The 19,518-nt window shown below is 43.9% G+C and overlaps 1 protein-coding gene across 4 annotated transcripts in view; it reads left to right on the top strand.

Moving 5' to 3' along the window:
- NSD1 (nuclear receptor binding SET domain protein 1) overlaps window positions 1–19,518 on the top strand; it is a 66,700-nt gene that overhangs the window by 9,671 nt on the left and 37,511 nt on the right. For 3 of the 4 annotated variants that reach the window (XM_074915792.1, XM_074915790.1, XM_074915789.1), the window contains exons 3-5: window positions 8,907–9,042; window positions 12,009–12,181; window positions 14,169–16,749. In XM_074915792.1, coding sequence (XP_074771893.1) covers window positions 8,907–9,042; window positions 12,009–12,181; window positions 14,169–16,749 — 2,890 coding nt within the window. The remainder of the gene's footprint in view (window positions 1–8,906; window positions 9,043–12,008; window positions 12,182–14,168; window positions 16,750–19,518) is intronic. The other variant, XM_074915793.1, reaches the window with a different exon arrangement.

The raw sequence follows: 19,518 nt of genomic DNA, 5'->3' as shown, positions 1-19,518 counted from the left end.
CAACAGATCTGTACCGAGTTGACCCACTCAGCTCATTGTCGGGTTTGGTTGTAGCCTCAGCCGTGAAGGAGTGGTACGATTCACAGATGGATGGCTTGTCCAGCAGCCAGTGCCATCCGTCTGCTATCTCTGGGGCTGAGTTGCAGCCGTGACTGTGCAAAGCAGCAAGTCTGCAGGCAAAAGGGCCACCGCCTGTGGTGTGCATGGCATCCGGGAGGGGAGTGGTTCGGGAGTGCTGTCGGTGGCTGAACCCTCTGGAAAGGGCAGCACATCTCCAATCCTGGAGGCTTCTCCACGTCCCTCTCCATCCTCTTCCTCATGGGGTGCGGGTGGGTGGAGTGCTGGGGCAGGGAGCAGCAGGTGTGGTTGCCAGGCAAAGCTCTGTGTGTGTGAGTTCTTGACAGGGGACTTGTTCTGTGGGTTACATGCTTTGGAGAGCTGCAGATGCTGCTGGAAATGGCACATTCACACTGCTGTGGTCTTCAGGAAAAAAAGGTTTATAGGTATTAAAATAGCAATGTAACGTATTAACTTTCAGACGCTCATCAGAACTAATGCATGGGGACTCATTCTTGATTTTCAGACATGCAGAATTTGAGGTTTTTATGTGAGAAACCAGAGGTGTTGAGTTGGATAGAGCAATCCTACGTAGTGTTGCATAGTAGCCAAAGGATGGGGTGTCTTTTGGTTTCGTGTGCTTTAGGAAGAAGTGAACAGATAATTCCTTGCACAGTAGTATCTCAAGCACACTGGAAACCTCCAGCTTCTTTTTTCAGATCCTGTAGGGCCTCTGGTGCTGAGTATGCAGCGAGGCACTTGCCCTGAGCTCTGCTTGAAGTGTTCATGTTCCTCTTGTTTTGGAGGAGTCTATTTGTTATTTTCCCTCCCACTGCTGGTGGAAAGATAGAAACCTGGTTGTTGCCTAATGTGAGAAGGGCAAGGAGCAGGGTGGTTATCTGCCTTTTAATAGTTCCTCTGTTTGCCCTGATGTTACTTTGCTGTTTGGTTTTCCCAAGCACCTGTTCAGACACTTCCTACTATTCTGGCTAATGCTGCAACTGCCCACAGATTTCTAAATAGCAGCAGCGAAACAAGTCAGATTCTTCTTAATTTTAGTTGGCTGTCTTCTTACAGTATGAGTGTGATTATGTTTAGGAAGCCGGATTCACAACATAAAGGTTAGGAAGCCTCTCTGAAGCATGAGTTTGCAGAACCTGATGACTGAAGCGTGAACCTGACTCAGGGCATGGCTGTAAGCATGGATCTCAAGAAATAAATAACCGCAAGATAATTTTATTGCACTGCTAGTGTTCAAAAATTCTGATTCTGTTTTTAGTAGGGATTCGGCAAAAGCAGTTGAAATTTTAAATGCAAATTATAAAACAATTTTATATGAACAGAACATATTTTAGTTGTTGTTTTGGAAAAAGGGTTCACTTGGGCAGGGGGGACTTGCATGCTAAATACCATTTTGTTTTGAGGAGGCGGTGGTCTTGTGTAAGTGGCATCTTTGCATTTGAACTAACAAAGTGGTGTTGTACCTCCGTCTTCTGTGAGCGCATCATAATTTCTGCAGAAGATTAAATTTGCAAGCCCTGGTTAAATATTTGTTGCTTTTGAAGAAGCCTGTGGACTTTTTTTTTAAAAAAAAAAAAGAAAACCCCAAACAAACCAAAACAACCAACAAGCAAGTGTTAGTAGTTACACATCTAATTCAGTGCAAGCTTCCAATTTTTAGCTGTTAAGGTTCTAATATGGTATTCGGTCTTTGCACTGCCATGTACGTGTTGTTCTCCAGTACTGCTTCATTCTGGTTACAGCTTAAGCTGCAACGGATACAGTTCACATATATAAATTAGAATAGCCAAGCTTCATTTGGCGCAGTTTGAATCTGTTTTTCATTTCATGGATTTAAAAACTTCATTTCTGAAAATGAACATTGCATTTATCAGATGTCTTGCTTGTGAACAGTTCATTTGATAATATAAAGAAGCACAAAAGTAAGGCTGTAAAGGGGACAGATCTGATGGCTTGGTTTCAGTTGGTGTTCTTTTGCTAGTTCTCTGACATAAGGTATTTGTTGGTATTTTCTCTTTGTGAGACTTGGCAAAGTTCTGGTAATGCCTGCAGTTCCTCTCTTGCTCAAAACAGTGCTGATTAAAAGAACCAGATTTGAAGAGAACTTGGTTTATCCTTTAAAATGTATGCAGATAAGTAAGTGTAAGAGTTTTTCCTCTGTTTCAGGCTCCTGGCAGCTGTTTGAAAACTTATGTATGTTTGCGTGTCTGGATTTCTCTCCTGGGGATCTGGGTGAGATTGTACGCCTTCTCTCCCACTTTCTCCTCACGTTTTCCTCAAACCTTGCTTTGAGGTGCATTCCTGGTTATTAGGATGCTGAAGTGCCAAAGCTTTCTATGCACTGCTGTTCTAGCCATTCTATAAGAAAAACGGTATCCATTAAGGAAGTGAAACAGGGATGCTGTTAACCCCGTTATCTTGGTTCCTGAGACTTGGTGTTCTCTCATCAGTATGTTCTTTATTTAAAATCTGTACATTTATAACTTGGTAGAAATACTTCAGGATGTATGAATTACCCAGTGTAGTGCAATCAGCTCTCTTTATTTTAACCTTTTGGGGTAGTTCATACATACGTATCACCCTTTGCATTTGTAGGCTGCCGCATCCTGGAGAAGAGTACTAAAAACTAGCCAAAGACAACAAATACCCACAAGCATGTAGATAACAGAAGTTTGGCTTGAATCATAATCTCGGCTGTATTTTTTACTAGTGAATATTTAATTAGTGAGTATTTAACACTTCTGTGTGATAATGGTCGCAGATAAGAGGTGGTATACTTTTTCAGACATGAATGTAGGTCAGACGCCTGTTTGCTTTTCGCTGCAGTGCTGTACCAAAGGAAGTCTGGAGCAGTGGTGGGACAAAGAGCATGTCCCCTGGTCCCCACCAGTGCAGCCTGCTTATGGGTTTCCAGCAGGCTTCTCTTGTCTTTGACTTGAAGCTTGCCATAAAGTTCAGTGCCAGTGTGATGGTTATTCTGGTGAGGGGGGTGTTGTTTTCAGCGGATAAGCCACGCAGGTGTTGTGGTTTGGGTGTTTGGGGTTTTTTTACATACTCAATTGGGCTTACCCCTTTCCCTGTGCAGGGATTTATTCCTGTAAGTTTTCTCACAGTGGCGTGCAGAGGGCTGCTGCTCTGCCTACATGAGTACAGGTTCAGCGTTGCAGCCAGCCTCTCTCTGTAAAGGCTTAAAGCTTGTGTGCTTGGTAATGCTACTTTGTACTGGAGGAAACTTTGATTGATGACCTCTTTTTGCTTGACTTCAAATGCTGCCTAAGCTGTGAAGTAGATATAATTTAATTTCCTTTCTATTTTAGTTTTTTTTCTACCAATTGGTTTTGCTTTCAGAAAACCTTCTTTAAAACAAGAATCTTTGTTAATGAGAATTTATTTTTTGGCTTTCATCACAAGCAGTTATTAATATCAGTTGTTGACTTTGACTTTGCTTCAGTGTTGTTCTTAATCTTATCTCATTTTTACCTTTTGATGCAACATTCACAACTGAAGATTATTTCCTAATTCCTGTTGTCTTTCCTTCTATCTGTTTTCATTTATTTCTTAGTGCATGAGTATTGGAACTGATTGAAATAATGAACAGTGGATCACTGACTTCTTTCCACCCTCCCATCCCTAAAAGCAGGACAGTGGTAGGAGTTGCACTTTAAACTGTGTCTGATTGTCAGCAGCAGTCACTGTATGAGAGTTGCAGCCATCACTGCTTCATTTCTGTGACTGGAGTTAAAGGATCTGGACACCCCCCCCTGCTAGGAGCTGTTTAGACTTGGAACAGAAGGGTAAGCCTGAGCTCTGAGGGCTGAGGCTGCTCTGCTTTGCCTTAAACTGTAGATTTAACTCAGTGAGGTTGAACTTTAGCTGGAGGGAAGCACCATCTCATGAAAACTTTTGGGATAGCTTTCTTAATGCCATTCCAGACTAGTTCTGGGACAGCTTTTAATAGAATTTGCCCCAGTTGCTGCCCCTCCTTTGGGAGGGCAGAGGGTGAGTAACCTGTTGTGTGATGGTGAAATGGCTGGAGCTGGGAGTGGCATGTCCTAGGCATGGAGCACCTGTGGCACCAACCCTGTGTTAGTAGATACTACTTCAAGCAGACTGGCCTGGCTTACCCAGGTGGCTTCAAGTGTCATCTCTCCCTCAGGTTTGCTTTTTTAGATTTTTTTTTTTTTCTGGTATGAAGAGCTGCCGATCTTCAGCCAGTTCAACCATATCTGGAGGTTGATTGGTGGCTTGTAGGAATTGGGTGAACTGCTTGTTGTCTCATGCTGTTCAGGAAAAAAATAATGATCATTAACTTTAAGGAAAAGAAGGTGGAGGGGGGGCAAAGACAGTGGACTGACCCTCAACAGGCTTCCAGGTCTAACTAACAAGAAGTAGATACTGGGAACAGCTTGTTTGCAGTCCTGGAAGTAGATGGGCTCCAGGGGAGAAGTGCAAGAGTTGCTGCTTCAGGAATGAGAAGGTTTGAAGAGAGCATTGGAAACTTATGGGGCAGAGTTGTTGCTGCCTTCTGCCTCTGGCGCAGATGTATGCCCTGGCTCGTGTGCGGGGTGTGACTTACCTGGCAGCTACTAGTGCGGTGAGATCTGCTCACGAGATATCCAGCGCTCCTGCTGCAGGGCCCTGGGCAGGTATCTGCTGCGTGCTCAGCGGAAAAGGCTATTAGTGTCATTGTTTATACTGTATTGTTTAATTATTGTTTGGATATGGCTGCCTTCTTTTACTTTCTTCCTTGGCTTTGATTCTGTCCACTTTGTGCCTGAAACAGGCTTGGCACGATCTTCCTCCGTTATTCTTGGGGGTCCGTGGCTTCCTTCTTGCTTTTCTCCATCCTTGTTGCACACAATCTCTTTTGCTGCCCCAGCCTTTCTCAAGAAGCATGTTCTGTCCCTTGCTTCACTGAATAATGTCATGTTTATAATTAAGTCAGGAATAAGCTATAATAGGGCTATTTTTGGCCAAGCATTTCCATGATAGCTTTCCAAAGCAGGCCTGAATTTGAAGTGTGCAGGGCTACGATGGCTGCAGCTCGGGGCTTAACCTCTGGATGGCTAAGCTCTTTGGGTACATGATATTGAAAATGTTGACCTGTAACAATATATATCTGCCCCTTTGCATGTAGCTTGGTCTTACTGTGGCTCTGCCAAGATGGTTACATCCCCAGTCATGCTGTTGGGGCATGTGGGGTGTCTGCAGCAGTGCCACACAGTGCTGGAGGCGATGGTACTGCCCTAGTTGTTGCACAGAGATGACCAGCACTGCAGGGAAGCTGCATCCTGTGTCTGTCAGCATATGTGTGTGTTTGTGGACTTGTGCTTTGTGCCACTTCTTCTGGCAAGATTAATGGATTGGATAGCAGCTTCAAGTGATGTAGCCAAGAGTGGTTGCTGGATGAACATTATTTTTGTCACTTTTTAATGATGTTATTTTAAAGGGAGGAAGATTGGTGAGAGACAGTCAAGGACCAACAGTATTTGTACAATAATAAAATCACTGAGAAATGTAAGCTTTCTTTGCTCGATTGATGATCTTAAAGGTTTTTTCCAACCTAAATGATTCTGTGATTCTGTATGTTTCATATTTGTCTTATGGTGAGAATTTTGGGACTGCAGAGATGCTGCTTGTTTAGTTGTCTTGACTCTGAGAAAACCTTCTTTCTCTTGAAAATACTGTGTCAGTGCTCAGCTTCACTTAGTGAATTGCAAAGACTGGTGTGTTTGGCATAGTGCAAATTCAGGAGGTAGTTTTCAAGGTAGATGTGTTTGTGTAATCCTTCTGCTGAACCCTGGCTTGTGATCATTTACTCAGCAATCAGTGGTCATTTGGGGTCTTGCATTGGTGGAGAGGATTTGATTAAAAACATCCACTAGCTATGTATTTGTTTTTTCCAAAAATAGCACAAAGTGATCTGAAATAACTGTGTATGGTCTAGAATTTACGCTATAGCTTGTCCCATCTGAACAGCAAATCAATGCCAAACAGTTGATAACAGTAGACACTGACACCCTTTAGGAGAAGATCTAACAATACAAAAACTGTGATTGTTGCTCACCGACGGAGCAAGGCACTGCCCTTCCCTTCCTCACTAACCCAGTCTCATGCCTGCTTTGAATTTTGTTACTGTATCTCCACTGGAGTTACAACATGGTACATAACTGGTGTACAGTGGTTCACATGCTCTGTAGATAAACCCTCAATACTCTGACCATATGCAGGGATTACACCTGAAGTTACTTTTGTTTAAAAAACTTGGGCTTTCCCTAGCTCACAGAAAAGTCCTCATTACTGCAGGGCTTAGTTTTTGGCCATCAGGATGTATTAGCAGTTTCATCTTGGCATAGTAGATATTAATTGCAATAGGAATGAATTTTGTATTCTGACCCAAGCAATACATGCCTTGGGGACTGTAATTCTGGCATTGCACAGCAGAGTTCAAAGGAAGAGACTTGCTGTACCTGGAAATTGTATTAACTGCTGCTTTCACTCCTATTTTTTTTAATGTTACAATTTTAAACCTCCCTAGCAGAATTTTTGTTTCTGTGGGAATGTAAAGGCATCTTTGGCCAGGTGGTGGGATTTAGGGAGAGTAGAGAGGAAGATAGTGCAAGACTCCGGCCTGCTGCAAAGCTCTTCCTCGGGATACAGGGCTTTCTGATGTGCCTCTTCCACCCCACAGGTGGGGCTTTGTGGTGAGTGATGATGAGACCAACATCTGACTGCTAGTGCGGGAAGGGAGAGCACAGAATGGGGAGGAATGAGAATCGGAAAGGGGTAACTGTTTAAGAATTGTCTGAATAGTTTCTTGAAAGCCACGTTTTCATCAGGTGTCTGTGTGGGCTATTAGAGGGTGACAAAGAGTTGATTTAAATGCAGACTTGCCTCTAGGCAGGGGTTGTGGGTGTCCCTCAGGTGGATCAGTGTGAATGGCTTGGGCAAATCTCCAGCATAGTTTTACTGCTCAGTCCAGCTGACTTCGCTCAGGTTACAGTTGTCAGTAAGACGCACATACATTGTGTACTGTGCACTGCATTTGGCATAATCAGTTATGATATAGATATGCCCCTTAAAGCCTTGGGTTGAAAAACGTGTAAGAAAAAAAAATGATGGAAAAGTCACATTTGTGAAAAGAACACAAGCTGGACACAGACAAAAAAAAAAAGGCCTTTTGCATCTGAAAGTGCATCTGCATTTTAAAAGCACCAGCAAAGGCAGCACTTATGGTTCCCCTGCTCACAGATGCATATTTTTGTTCCAGAAAACCTGTCTGTGGCACGGGGGAGGCGTGGAGGCTGCAGCATGGCGGTGACAGAGTGAGGGTCTGCAGCCCCCTGCCCAGTGCTCCTTCACGTTCCCCAGTCCTGAGCTCCTGCTCAGCAATAAGTTATTGTGTGGCTTTTGATGACTGAGTGAGAAGAATTCCAGCAATGTAGTCTGTAACATCATTACCTGCTTCTTCTCATGTAACAGAGGAGTTTATCCTTTTTTATTTTCTTTAACCACATGAAGCAAACCCATAAAACTCAACCTGAAGCAGAATATACCATTTATTAGAGAGGTCTGTTGCATTTTAGTTGCTAGGATGTTGAACTGTGACTGGCAAGAGACATGCTTAGGGAAGGGTGGTGAGCAGGACGGAGACGTGAAGTGAGAAGGTGCATATTTGTGCTATGACAGCTTTAATGAGGAGCATATTGCTGATGCTTATTGGCAAGAATAATACCCGCAGTACTTACTAGAGCTCTTAAAATGCTGAACCCACCTGGGACATGTCATTGGCTGGTGCTGGTAAACAGGCAGGATACCCCACAGCTGGGCATGGGGACTCCTGTATCCTGTGACGACCTGTTTGTGCCCCCTCTTGGCTCCATTAGTCACATCACCAGTAAGCTCCTGAATGCTCTTCTTGGCAAAGGTCCTGTTGGTAGCCCAGCATCCAGCCCGAGCATGTGTGTACTTAGCGAACAGCACGGGATCTGCTCTCTGCTCTTCCACAGCGAGGCAGGAAGGGCATTAAACAGCATTAGGTTTCCGTGTGTTGAAAGATTTTGACCTTCTTGTGATCACTGCGCAGTCTTGGGAAGCAGAGCGAGTTGGGGTGACAGTTTCTACAGAGTTGATACTTGTGAGCAGGTTTTGGAGACAGGCAAAGTCTGTCTGTCTCCTAGAGGGGGGGTGACTGCCATTGTGCTCTGTTTCTCCTGCTCTGTACTTTTGTGGCAGAGTAGCGACAGTTCTACTCATATAAACTAAAAATGAGGACATAAGTGTTTTTTCTGATTGTCTCTGCCTTTGGTTTCAAATACTTTATGGTGAAGCTTTTTCCTGAGCACATCTGAGAAGCAGGGAAGTTATTAGCTTGTACATACCAACTTTTTTTTTGTTTTTGCAATTGATAAACAATTTGCTGTTCTCATCAGATTCTCATTGTCTCTTACTACTACTTTTTCTGTACGCTGCAACCTTTGAAACGAACAAACTGGTGTTAGTGAAGTAATGAGGGCTGGTAGTGACTCTGAATATTTACCTTTGCCAATGTGTGAAGTTTGAGCATAGTCATTTACCAGAGGTCATGTTCCTTACTGAAAAATAACAGAAAAACTCTGAAACCTGGGTTTATGTTTTGTTCTTTCAGAAGGATGGGGAGAACCATCATGTTCTTTGAAGGTGTAGGACCCACTAAGTAAAATCAGGACTTGCTTTTTAATGTAAATGTCTCTGGTGGCCAGATGTAATCTGCGCACAGGGGGGAGGAAAATCTCTTAAAAAACATCTGGAGCTTTAGTGATTTCTTGTGTTCTGGTTTTTCCCCAAAGATCCGAGCCAAGAAGAAACCTACTCCAGTGAAGTATGAAGTTGGGGATCTTGTTTGGGCCAAGTTCAACAGACGCCCATGGTGGCCATGCACAATTTGTCATGACCCAGTGCTGGACTGTCACTCAAAAATGAAAGGTACTGTATCTGCTCAGACCACAAAGTGGAGGCATTGTGTATGGCAGGGTGCTGCAGTTTTTAATTAATTTAAAAACATTTCTGACTCTTGAAAGGTATGAAGAAGTAGTCACTACTGTGTAAGACCTGGATCTGTAAAGTAGACTTAGATCAGGGAGGTGACAGAAGGAAAATGGGACTGAGGCTGATTCAAGTGGCAGAGGTAGCTGTTGGACATGAAGGCTTTTCTTTCCAGACTATAGGAAGGGTGAGTAGCTGGGTTGAGCTCAGAGTGGTGCAGAAGAAAGAGCAGCCCAGCAGCCCCTTGAAAAAGTGATGTAGAGAAAAAGGAGGTGGGTCAGAGAGCTGAGGACAGAGACATGCAATGGGTGGGCAAGTACAGCTGGGAAGTCTGGAGTGTGTGAGAATAGAGTCATGCAGATTTGGAGGGCAGGAGGCTGGAGAGGCTGAGGAGTGGGGTGTGGGCTAGCAGAGTGTAGCTGCTGAATACCTGAAGGTGTGATGGGAATGTGTGCGAGGAAGTGAAATTTTTTTGGTCTTGTTTGGCACAGGGAAGCAAGGGACTGTTTATGGGAAAATACCAGAAAAACGTGGAGATGAAGCTGCATATGTGAAAGTTTAGGCCATAGTGTGTCAGAGAAACTAAGAGCCAGTGGAGCGTGAGGGGAAGAGAGGGGGGAAGTAAGAGCTGTGCACGCATGAATGCAGGGGAGAGCTGGGAAGGAAGAGAGTCTTAACAAGCTCAAGGCACAGAAGTAAGTGTAGGTGAGTGATGGAGGAAACAGGGGATGTGATTGGTTTGTGTTTAGGATCATACTAGCTGCCATGGGGAGAGTGCTACAAATGCAAAGGCTTATTTATTTGTGCCTTGTTTCCCTTTCTGATTCTTTTTGTTCTGTGAGCAACTGGAAACCCCTTGAACTGGTGCTGTCTGCCACTGACAGCTCTGTAGACTGGTGAGGTTGCCACTCATTGATGTATTTTCAGTTTTTGTGGCCCTTGCCAACCTAAGAACCAAGTGCTGAGAGTGAGTAGACTTTTTTTTTGAGTGTCCATCAGCTCAGAACCCTTTGTCTATTTCTCTAGAGACAAGAAGTAGCTCTTCCTAAATTGTGCTCACATCATCCCAAAGTCTGGTTGCTGTAGTCTTGTTATTTCTCTACCTTCCTCTTCATCCTCTGGGAGGCATTCATCCTGATTCTAGATAATACAGAATTTTCTGTTTTAAGTAGTCCCTTTCGAGCTCTCAAATTCCTGTCGAATATGTTGCTGGAAGATCTGCCAGACATATTCTTGCCTGCCGCCCCGCCCCGCCTCCCCCCCCCATCCTTCCCCATGAAGTTTTGGACAGGATTTAATGTATATAGCTGTCCAGTAATCCCCTCAGTCTGTGTGTGAGGATTTCTAATAAAGGAATTCTGCAGGGAGGAAACATGCTATTAACAAATTCCAGCAAGGTCTGATCTCCAGCTACATGATAGACTCTCCTGTCATGTTTTATCTGTGTTCAGACCAATAGAGCTCTGGAGAAAATTGCTTTTTCCAGTTGTGGCTGTATGTAATCTGCTCGTCTCCCCTTCCTACGCTGAGGTGGCAGAGCGGGTGGATCTGAACTCGGGTGGTTTGGGGAGCTGCTGGGGCTCTATGCGCTGTAGGAAGCACAGTCCTCCTGCCTTGGCTCTCCCGTTGCCAAGGGAACGAGCCCTTCAAAACAAGGCAGGTCGCTTCAAACTTATGACTTGTGCAAAAACCTCTTCTCCTCCTGGGTTTGAGGCATGGTGTTTTGTTTAAAGGAGTTTGCCTTTTCTTAGTAAGCTCTTGGAGATTTTTTGGAGCTCAAAGATTGAGGCTCAGTAGCTTCAGTCCCAGCACTGTGAATAGGACAGATGAAGTCTGTCAGTATTGCCCTGGTCATTATTTGTCACCTCTCCGTGGTCTCGATCAGAATCTCAATGTTGGCATCACTGAAGGCCAGGCTGCTGCACTGTGCTGGCAGTCCTGGAAGAGACAGCATAAACCAAATGGGCTGTGAAGTTAGCTACATATTTAGAGGGTGAAGGTGTTCCCATGAGAACGTGAAGCACATGTTGCAGCAAAATGCAGGCAGAAGTTTACATCCCTTGTCCAAGCCTTGTTTGCTGTCTTCTGATGCTTATAACCTGTCCTTTTTCACCAGCACACCCAGTACTGGTTCAGCTCTTAGTTGTACTGTGTCTGTTCAGCATTCTTGCACAGAAAGCATCTTTGAAAAATCTTTGATTGTGCCTGTATGATTGAGTTTCTTCTCTTGCTCTGCACCTTTGTGCCCAAAATATGAAGACAGTCATTGCAATTGATATTTTGTCATGTTGCACCTAGTCCTTGTACAGTGTGTACTTAAATACTGCTGTTAATGTTTTATGCCCTAAATAAGAGTTTGTTTGGTAACAAAGCATTGAACAAGGTGGGATGCATCATGGTGGTGGAGGCTCAACCTGTATGAGTAAATTCTATCCAGAAGGATGTAATTTCTGGCTGTTGCTGGCAGACTGTTGCCTTTTCCCCAGTGGTCAGGTGGACTGGGGCTTTTAATCTTTAATCGGGGAGTAGCAAAAAAGATGTGCTGCCAGTATGTTGTGTGTATCAAGGAAAAAATATTTGGATATTTTTGCAAATTTTTTTGCAGCCAAACTAATCATTGTTCTAGGGAGATAACCCATCTTAGATCTATTAATTGATTGTAAGGGAAAAAACCCCCACTATTTAGAAATAGAGAGTAGCAACACAGAACAGAGACAGAAGAGATCAAAGGGGTTTCCCTTAGTTCTGAATAGAAATTTCCAGAACTGGCATTCTTGTGGGAACATTGTTAAGCAAAAAGCCATTGAAAATTACATGGCAAATTGTTACCTACTTCTGTGATTCTTTTTGCGTGTATTTATTCTGTTATATGCAAGGGGTTAATTCTGTTAAATTTCTCAAAATAGTTTCCAATCGGAGACCGTATCGAGAGTACTATGTGGATGCCTTAGGAGAACCTTCAGAGAAAACCTGGGTTGCTGGGAAGGCTATTGTCCTCTTTGAAGGAAGACATCAGTTTGAAGAGCTGCCTGTTCTTCGAAGAAGAGGAAAGCAAAAGGAAAAAGGCTACAAACATAAGGTGAAGGATCTGTTTTCTCTAATATGTTTTTGATTCTTTGAATCTACACAGTACAAAGTACTCCTTTATGCCTGAAACTGCACTTTGACAGCTTTCTTCTGTGGCAGTGACTGTAGCAACACAGCCAGGGAAGGGATTCTTTACATCCTTATGAGCATAGTGTATAAGCTGCTAGGAGTTTCCAGGCTCTCTTTTGTGTCAGGGTGTGGCCTGCTGCTTTTATTGCCCTCGACAGCTCCGAGAGGCAGAGGAGTCAGGTCTCTGTCAGTGTGAGATTTGTTTAGCAGCCCAGCCCTCTCGTGATGTCTGTTACTGCAAGCTTCTAAATAACTTCCTGTGCTCTCTGGCAGCCTCTTTTGGCGTATCTGAAGCAGAGGTGGAGTTGCACACTTCACTAGATTACTGACTGAGATAAAGCAGTGGGGTTTTTAGGCCTGCTTCAGTAATTCTCTCTATAGAAACCTGTGAGGACTTATAATTTGACTTGGAAAACGCTTTGTTGGTGAGCCTGTGGGAATGAGTTTTGTGGCTCATCATATCATCTCCGTTTCCAAACATAACAGCCCTGATCAGTGTAGCCACTATAATGTAATGTGACACAGGAGTCTGGACTACACCTTTAGGAAGGTGACTGGAGGAATTAACTTTCTAGAATTACTGAAGTGAAAAAGTACAGGGGTTACTGTGTTACTGTAAGAGAGCAAATAGTCATGCTAAGCAATGGTGTCTGGTTTTATTTTTTCTCTGTTTCCAAGAGGTTTATTAGCAGTTAAGTACTTAACCCACATTAATGCAAAACTCTCAGATTAAATGTGCTCTTGCAGATGTGAATCCCTGGGTGTTATGCTTTCATTTGGTTTTCCAAGGGCATGTTCAGTATCTTCTCTAAGTTCTTCTCTCCTTGTGTTCCCAGCCCCCTAACAGCTAGAGACATGCTCACAAGTAACTTCTGGTTATAGAAGTGCTGCATGGCTAGAATCTCATCCTATATGTCAATGGCAGTGCCAGTGTCACTGCAGTGGAGGGGAATCAAATGTTTGTTGCTCATGTAAATGTCCAGGTTTACATCACTGGAAGCCAAAATCTGATGCGAAGCTGAGAGTCTTTGACTGCCTTACCAGGCTCCATAGAACTTTTTTAATCTGCTGAGATGAGATTTTGTTGGTGTGAGGGTTTTTTGTTAAAGGAAAAGTGTCAGAAATGTGAGTTGTTCTTCCTGACTTGGACATGGTTTTGATCTTAGGGGCAACTGTGAAGCCTTTGACTTGCAGTTGTGCAGCCAAGAACTACACACGTGGATAAAAACCAAGTTTCTTGCTGGTTTTAGATGTTAGCAGAAGTTCCTGTCCAGTATGGAGAGTACTTATTGTTTTATACTAAAGGTGCAAAGTTAAAGTTAGAACACTTCTAGGTAACGGAGGTCTTGGATTTAATAGAGTGCATCTTAGTAGGGTGCGTGTGTATCATCTTTGTACCAAGGTGAGTTGATGGACTTGGAAGATTGAATCATGCTCAGAGTTCACGGGGTGCAGAAGAATCAAGAATGAGTAAAGCAAATGTGTCTGCTCAAATATTTTGAGGAAAATGATACTGTGTTTTCCTTGAGGTGCTTGTTGGCTGTTGCTTTGCATTTCTGTGCCAGGGATCCATACCATTTGCATTCCTCTTTACTGACTGTTGTGTTTCGGGGTGTGCTGGGATGCCAGGACATCTGGTTCCTGGGAGACCTGTGCTTGCAGGGACCTTGTTGCTGTTTTGGGAATGCACAAGGATTTTTATTACGCTCAGCAGGAGTGCAGGGTACTTACCTAGGAGGAGTATTTTCTGTGTCCACTAGGCACAGCCTGTGGGAATCCATGTGATTGTCTTAAAGATGCAAAATGTACAACTATCACTGTTCTGTGCCTTATGCACCTCAGTCTCACTTTTATCTTGTTGGTTACCACTCAAATTTTTTCTTTCTTTTTTTGTTTCTTCCAACTTTAAGGTTCCTCAAAGATTTATGGCTAAATGGGAAGTCAGTGTTGGACAGGCAGAAGACATTCTTCTCGGGGGGCCAGAGGATCAAAAGTGCAGCCAGAACTCCAGCGAGCTGGACAGCGAGAAGGAAGTGCGGTCGGAATACTATGCCAATGGCCCTGGAGCAGAAAGGGACAGGCAGCTGAATGGATGTTTTAAATCCTTGGCGTTTGAGTCCAGACACCCGGCCAGTGAAAAAGGAAAATTGCACATTAAGCCACATGGGAAAAAAAGCTCTGACAGCAGAAAAAGGACTAGAGTAAAAAAGAGTGGCACAAGAGGGGAAGCATCTAGGGGAGAAATCAAAGAAAAAACACCAGACAGCATAGTTAGAAACATGATTATTGGGGACCTACCAGGTAAACATGCATCTCATGAACTTCGCCGTATTGCCAACAGCCTAACAGCATCCAGTAGCACCAGGGAAAACCATTTGCTTTCCTCCTTTGGAGAAAGACGTTTTGAAAAGACAACTTTGAAACCAGACTATGAGAATCGTAAAAGTGATGCTATGAAGAACACTTTCCAAGGGGATTTGTTTTCCAGCGCATCTTTGGAGAGAGAGAAGAGCTCCCTGGGCATTTTGTGCAGCTCCAAATTACAAATACACTATTCTGCGTCTGATGCTGGTATTGAGAAAAAGCAAACTGAATCAGATTCATCCTCTTCCCTCTCAGATGGTGGGAACAGTGATGTAGATACCATGGACCAAAGTTCAGAGAGAGCCTCTAGTGCTCTTGAAGTTAGTGATTCTTCAGATAAAATGGAGAAGGAATTTCCTATGACGTCAAGTGGAAACATTAAGCTTTCCATGTATCTTTCTCAGAAGAGCAACAGAAGGGCCAGGAAGAAGTCATACAGAGATCGCAAACCTCTGGGAGGTTCAGTAACCAGCAGACTTGATGCTGAATTTGCAGATGGGGAGCTTGAAGTAGGCTTCTCTGATGCTGAGATGTCATTGACAGCTCTTGAGTGCTCTTCAGATGTGAGAAATGACAATCTTTCCCTAGCAAACAAGCACACTACTCCCCAAAGTGTTTCCAAGGACAGCTCCTGGCCTGCTGTTGCAAATCAAGCAATCTTAAAACCGAAAAGCGTGAAATTGCCCCGAATCAGGAGTATAAAATGCAAACATAAAGAAAAAGTTGCTGGCTTGGAGCCTCCTCTTGCAGAAGAAGAGGGTGGCATGAATCGCTGCTCTTCTGATACCAAAGGTTTCTCTGGCCTTCAGAGAGATTCTCTTCAGAGAAGCGGAAAAGTTGATGGTCAGAAACTGTTAAACAACATGCATGAGAAACCCAGGGATTCTGCTGAAATAGAAACAGCTGTGGTGAAACATGTCTTGTCAGAGCTGAAGGAGCTGTCTTACCGGTCCATGAATGATGATGCTAGTGACTCTGGTGCTCCAAAGGCCACAGTACCTTTACTTTTCTCTTCCGCCTCTGGTCATGGTCGTTTGCCTATTGAGCCAGATTACAAATTCAGCACCTTGTTAATGATGTTGAAGGATATGCATGACAGTAAGACAAAAGAGCAGCAACTGATGACTGGTCAAAATATAGTCCCATTTCGAAATACCAGCACAGCTGATGGTTCTGGAAGCAATTCTGCAAGTGGTCTGAAGTCCTTGTCTATTGTAGGTCCCCCATATAAAATAGAAAAAAATGGAGATTGTGTCCAGGAAACAGTAAATCCAAACTCCGCTATAAGCAACTCCTCATATTCACGCAATCCTCCAACCAAGTTGATGGGGATTGGTACTAGTAAAAGGGAGCCCGCGAGTACTGCTGTTTCTGGGACAAACGGCACAAATTGTGTGCCTAAACGCAACTGTTCAAAATCTAAGCAGTCATCAAAGCTTGGAGATAAAACAGTTTCAAACAGAAAGGACTTAAAACCAGGAGGGCCAAGTAAGTTGCTAAGTCGGTTATCCAGAGATTCAGGAGAACATGCATTCCGCGTTCATGGTTCGGTTACCAGTCCTCTAGGTAATGAAGCAGAAGATACTGGGAGAAAAGAGTCTGTTGATTTAACAGAACATTCAACTGATGAAGACTCTGCTTGTTTATCTGATGACAATTTAGATCGTATTGGAAGGAGACCTGAAGCTGGTAGAAATATTGAGAGCTGCACTTCTGCTGAAAATGGGGAGAGTCCAGACTTGGATTCAGAGGCAAATAGTGAGAGCTCTCTTGGTGATGAGTCTAATGATATAAATCACGTAGCACCCAAAAAGCGATGGCAGCGTTTTAACCAAAGCAGTGCTAGATCTAATAAGCACATCAGTAGATCTAGGGAACAAGGAAACTTGGAGAGTGCCTTTGGCTTGAATTCTCGTGGCTTTTCACTGAAGGGAAATGAGTGCTTGGGACGTAGGCATTCCCCTCATTCAAAGGTGCTTGAGGGAGACCTGACAGATCAGAACTATAAGAATCATTTAGACTTAGTTGAGAAACATTTGAATGTATGTGGTAAGCCAAACAACAGTGTGATGGACTCAGAAACAGAGCTTGGCAACTTTGCTCCCCAGTCTGAATTCTCTGCACAAGGTAAGGGAGCTGGACTTGCGCCAGAGTGTGTATTTGTATACATTTTACTTTTTCATTTAAAGCATAAGTTATGGAACTCGGGGCTCTTTGACAACGTGGAGATGTATACATCTGAGCTGAAGAAAGTGTGTTTTGAGTTCTCTGTAAGCGTGGAGAACAAAGGCGGCAGAGCGACCTTGGGATTTTGCTTAGCTTTTTGGTCAGAAAGTTTAAATACATTTACAAATCATTAGTTCCTCCACTGTGAAAGGTAAAATAAGCATCCTTCTGAGTTTGGGAATTTTTATTTTTTGTTTTAAACTTAGACCTTCAAAATGTGTTCCACAGAGCCACCTGCTTGGTGTTAGCTGATAGATCAGTGCTATAAAGTTGTGGGAAACTGAGCCTCGATGGCTGCTCTTACTTTTTTAGTGCTGTTTGACATAGACTCCTTTTGGCTTGTTCTGAAGGATTTCATGTAGGATTTCAAGTCGATGTGCTGGACTTCTTTTGGCATTTTAGTGTGGAACTTTATTAGCTGCTAATAACAAATTGGGGAACCCCACAGACTTCCGAATTTACAGCTCTGGTCTGGCTACCTGAGGGGTGAAGGGGAGAACGGAAGCGGGGGAAGCTGCCAGGGAGGCTGGGCAGGAGGTGGGTCTGGAAGATGGCAGAAGTAAGGCAGCATCACTGCCAGGGAAATGACCTTGGAAGGAGGAGGCTTCTGAGGATTGCAAGGTCAGACAGCCGTGCCTCTCCCACAGAGATGGGGATATTTGGTTAAGGCCAAAAAATTTTAAAAAAGCATGTGTGTAGGGAGTAGGTCTAGCAGAGCCGTGTTCAACGCACACCACCATCATCAGGCTTCTGCAGAGAATCTGGGGAAGCAAACGTTGATGAAAACAACAAAATGAGATTTTTACATGGATTTCACCAAACTAAATGACTCTAATCTATTTGCAGTATCATAAATTAATATAATTTGACAGAATTTTGAACATGTGTGCATTTTGTTGCTTATGTGTTCCTTCAGTGCACGTTTTGGTGTGTGTATTTTGCTACTAGTGGTTCCTGGCGGTTGTTGCCTGCACCTCTGTTTCAGCGTGGAAAAGGCAGCTCCTGGCTTAGTGGTCATAGGACCTGCCCCAAGACAGGTTACAACAGGCACAGAAAACAAGCCTGTAGGGTGTAACACAGGGTAAAAGTTCTGGTTTGAAGTCACGACAAGCATAATCGTTCACTGACTCCTCTGGCTGTTGCTGCACGTTTTTGAGGACTTAAGGCTTCACAGAGCAGGCGGGAGGATGGGTCCTGCTCTGGGGCTGTCAGGGCTCTGCCACAGGAGTGTCGCAGCCCGCTGGAGGGAGTGAGTGCCTGCTTTGCACAAAGATGCAGACGGGCTTTCAGGGCTTTGTGGCGGTTTTGCAATTGAAGCATCCCTGTAATGTGTTGATATGTGGTATGAAGATGCAAGTCTACAGAGGGGTTTAGAGAAGAGCTGCCAAAGAGGTGGTTATGGTAGGAGAGAAGTGACAGAGGAAGGCAGCAGGCTCCCAGGTGAGGTGGCGTTGGTGATGAAGAGTGTGGAGCTGTCCTGGTGCTTCACACAGGGATGCAGTGACATTGAGGGCCTGGGTTTGCTTTGCAAAAGTGACAGATCAGCAGCTGCAGTGTAATCCAATTCCCCTGCCCTAAATAGCACGTGAGCCTTGAAGCACACCTGCGTCCTGTCTGCAGATGTGCCATAGGGAGGCACCGGAGCCTCTGTGTATGAGGATCTGTGTGGGCTGCTGTAACACCCCCACCGTGCTGGTGGTAGTGAGTAAACCTCTAATGCTTTGAAAAGCCCATTCGTGGAAACCAGTCTTCCTTTTATATCAGGCAAGGCCAATTACATAGAAAGTAGAGAGGATGATGCTGGAAGTTAGACTAACTGCAGCTTACAGAAGAGGAGGTGTTTCTTCTCTGCCAGTGCTTTGAGGAGACATGGCTAATCCCTGTCCACAGCAAGCAGAGTGACAGTGTAAGAGATCACAACAGATTGCAGTGACAACTGTGTAATTTCCACTAAGTTCAAACTGTATGAAGTCTTCATCATGGTTGAATGACAACATTTGGCATATTTTTGCTACAAACTTTGCGGTGCAATTTAGAGCAAATAAGGCAGAAGTGAAGATTGGTGGAATTTGCTGACGTGAAACACTTTTATAAATATGGTTTCATCAGGTATGTGATTTGCCAGTGCCCGTCAGACTGCATTTGGGATTCTTGTATGGGATTCGCTTTGGGTGGGAAAGAAATGCAGTTAAGCCAGCCCTTCTGGCACAGTGCTCTGCTTGCGTGGCTTTGGGGCTCTAAATAGTTGCCCAGTGAGATTACTAATCATACAACTGGTTATGTGCTGAAATGTGTATTTCACCCAGACACCTGTGCAGAGCGTTAAGAGAAGCTGAAAATAGCCGTGTTTGAGAAAGTTGTTCCTTTCTTCTCTTTTGGCCAAGTTTGACGTTTTCATGCTTGTTTTAACCACAAAGCCACAATAAAGTGTAGCAGTCTTGTCCAATATCCCCGTTCTGAAGCGTTGCACTGGAATGCTTTGTTATAAAATGTTTCCGTTTTAAGGAAGAAAAAAGCCACCTCCTACACATGAAAAGAAGCAAAGAGGATATTTGCTGCTTGTTCCTAAACTTCCAGGAGACCACAAGTGTTTTTGTGACTAGGAAAAATCTTTGGACAATATCACTTAATAATTTTGAAAACTAAAAAAGGGGAAAAGTCAGAGGCGTT

This window comes from Athene noctua, chromosome 12, assembly GCF_965140245.1.
Source record: "Athene noctua chromosome 12, bAthNoc1.hap1.1, whole genome shotgun sequence".
NCBI lineage: Eukaryota > Metazoa > Chordata > Aves > Strigiformes > Strigidae > Athene > Athene noctua.
Note: the sequence above shows the minus strand (reverse complement) of the source record. Positions and strands in the feature narration are given on the sequence as shown.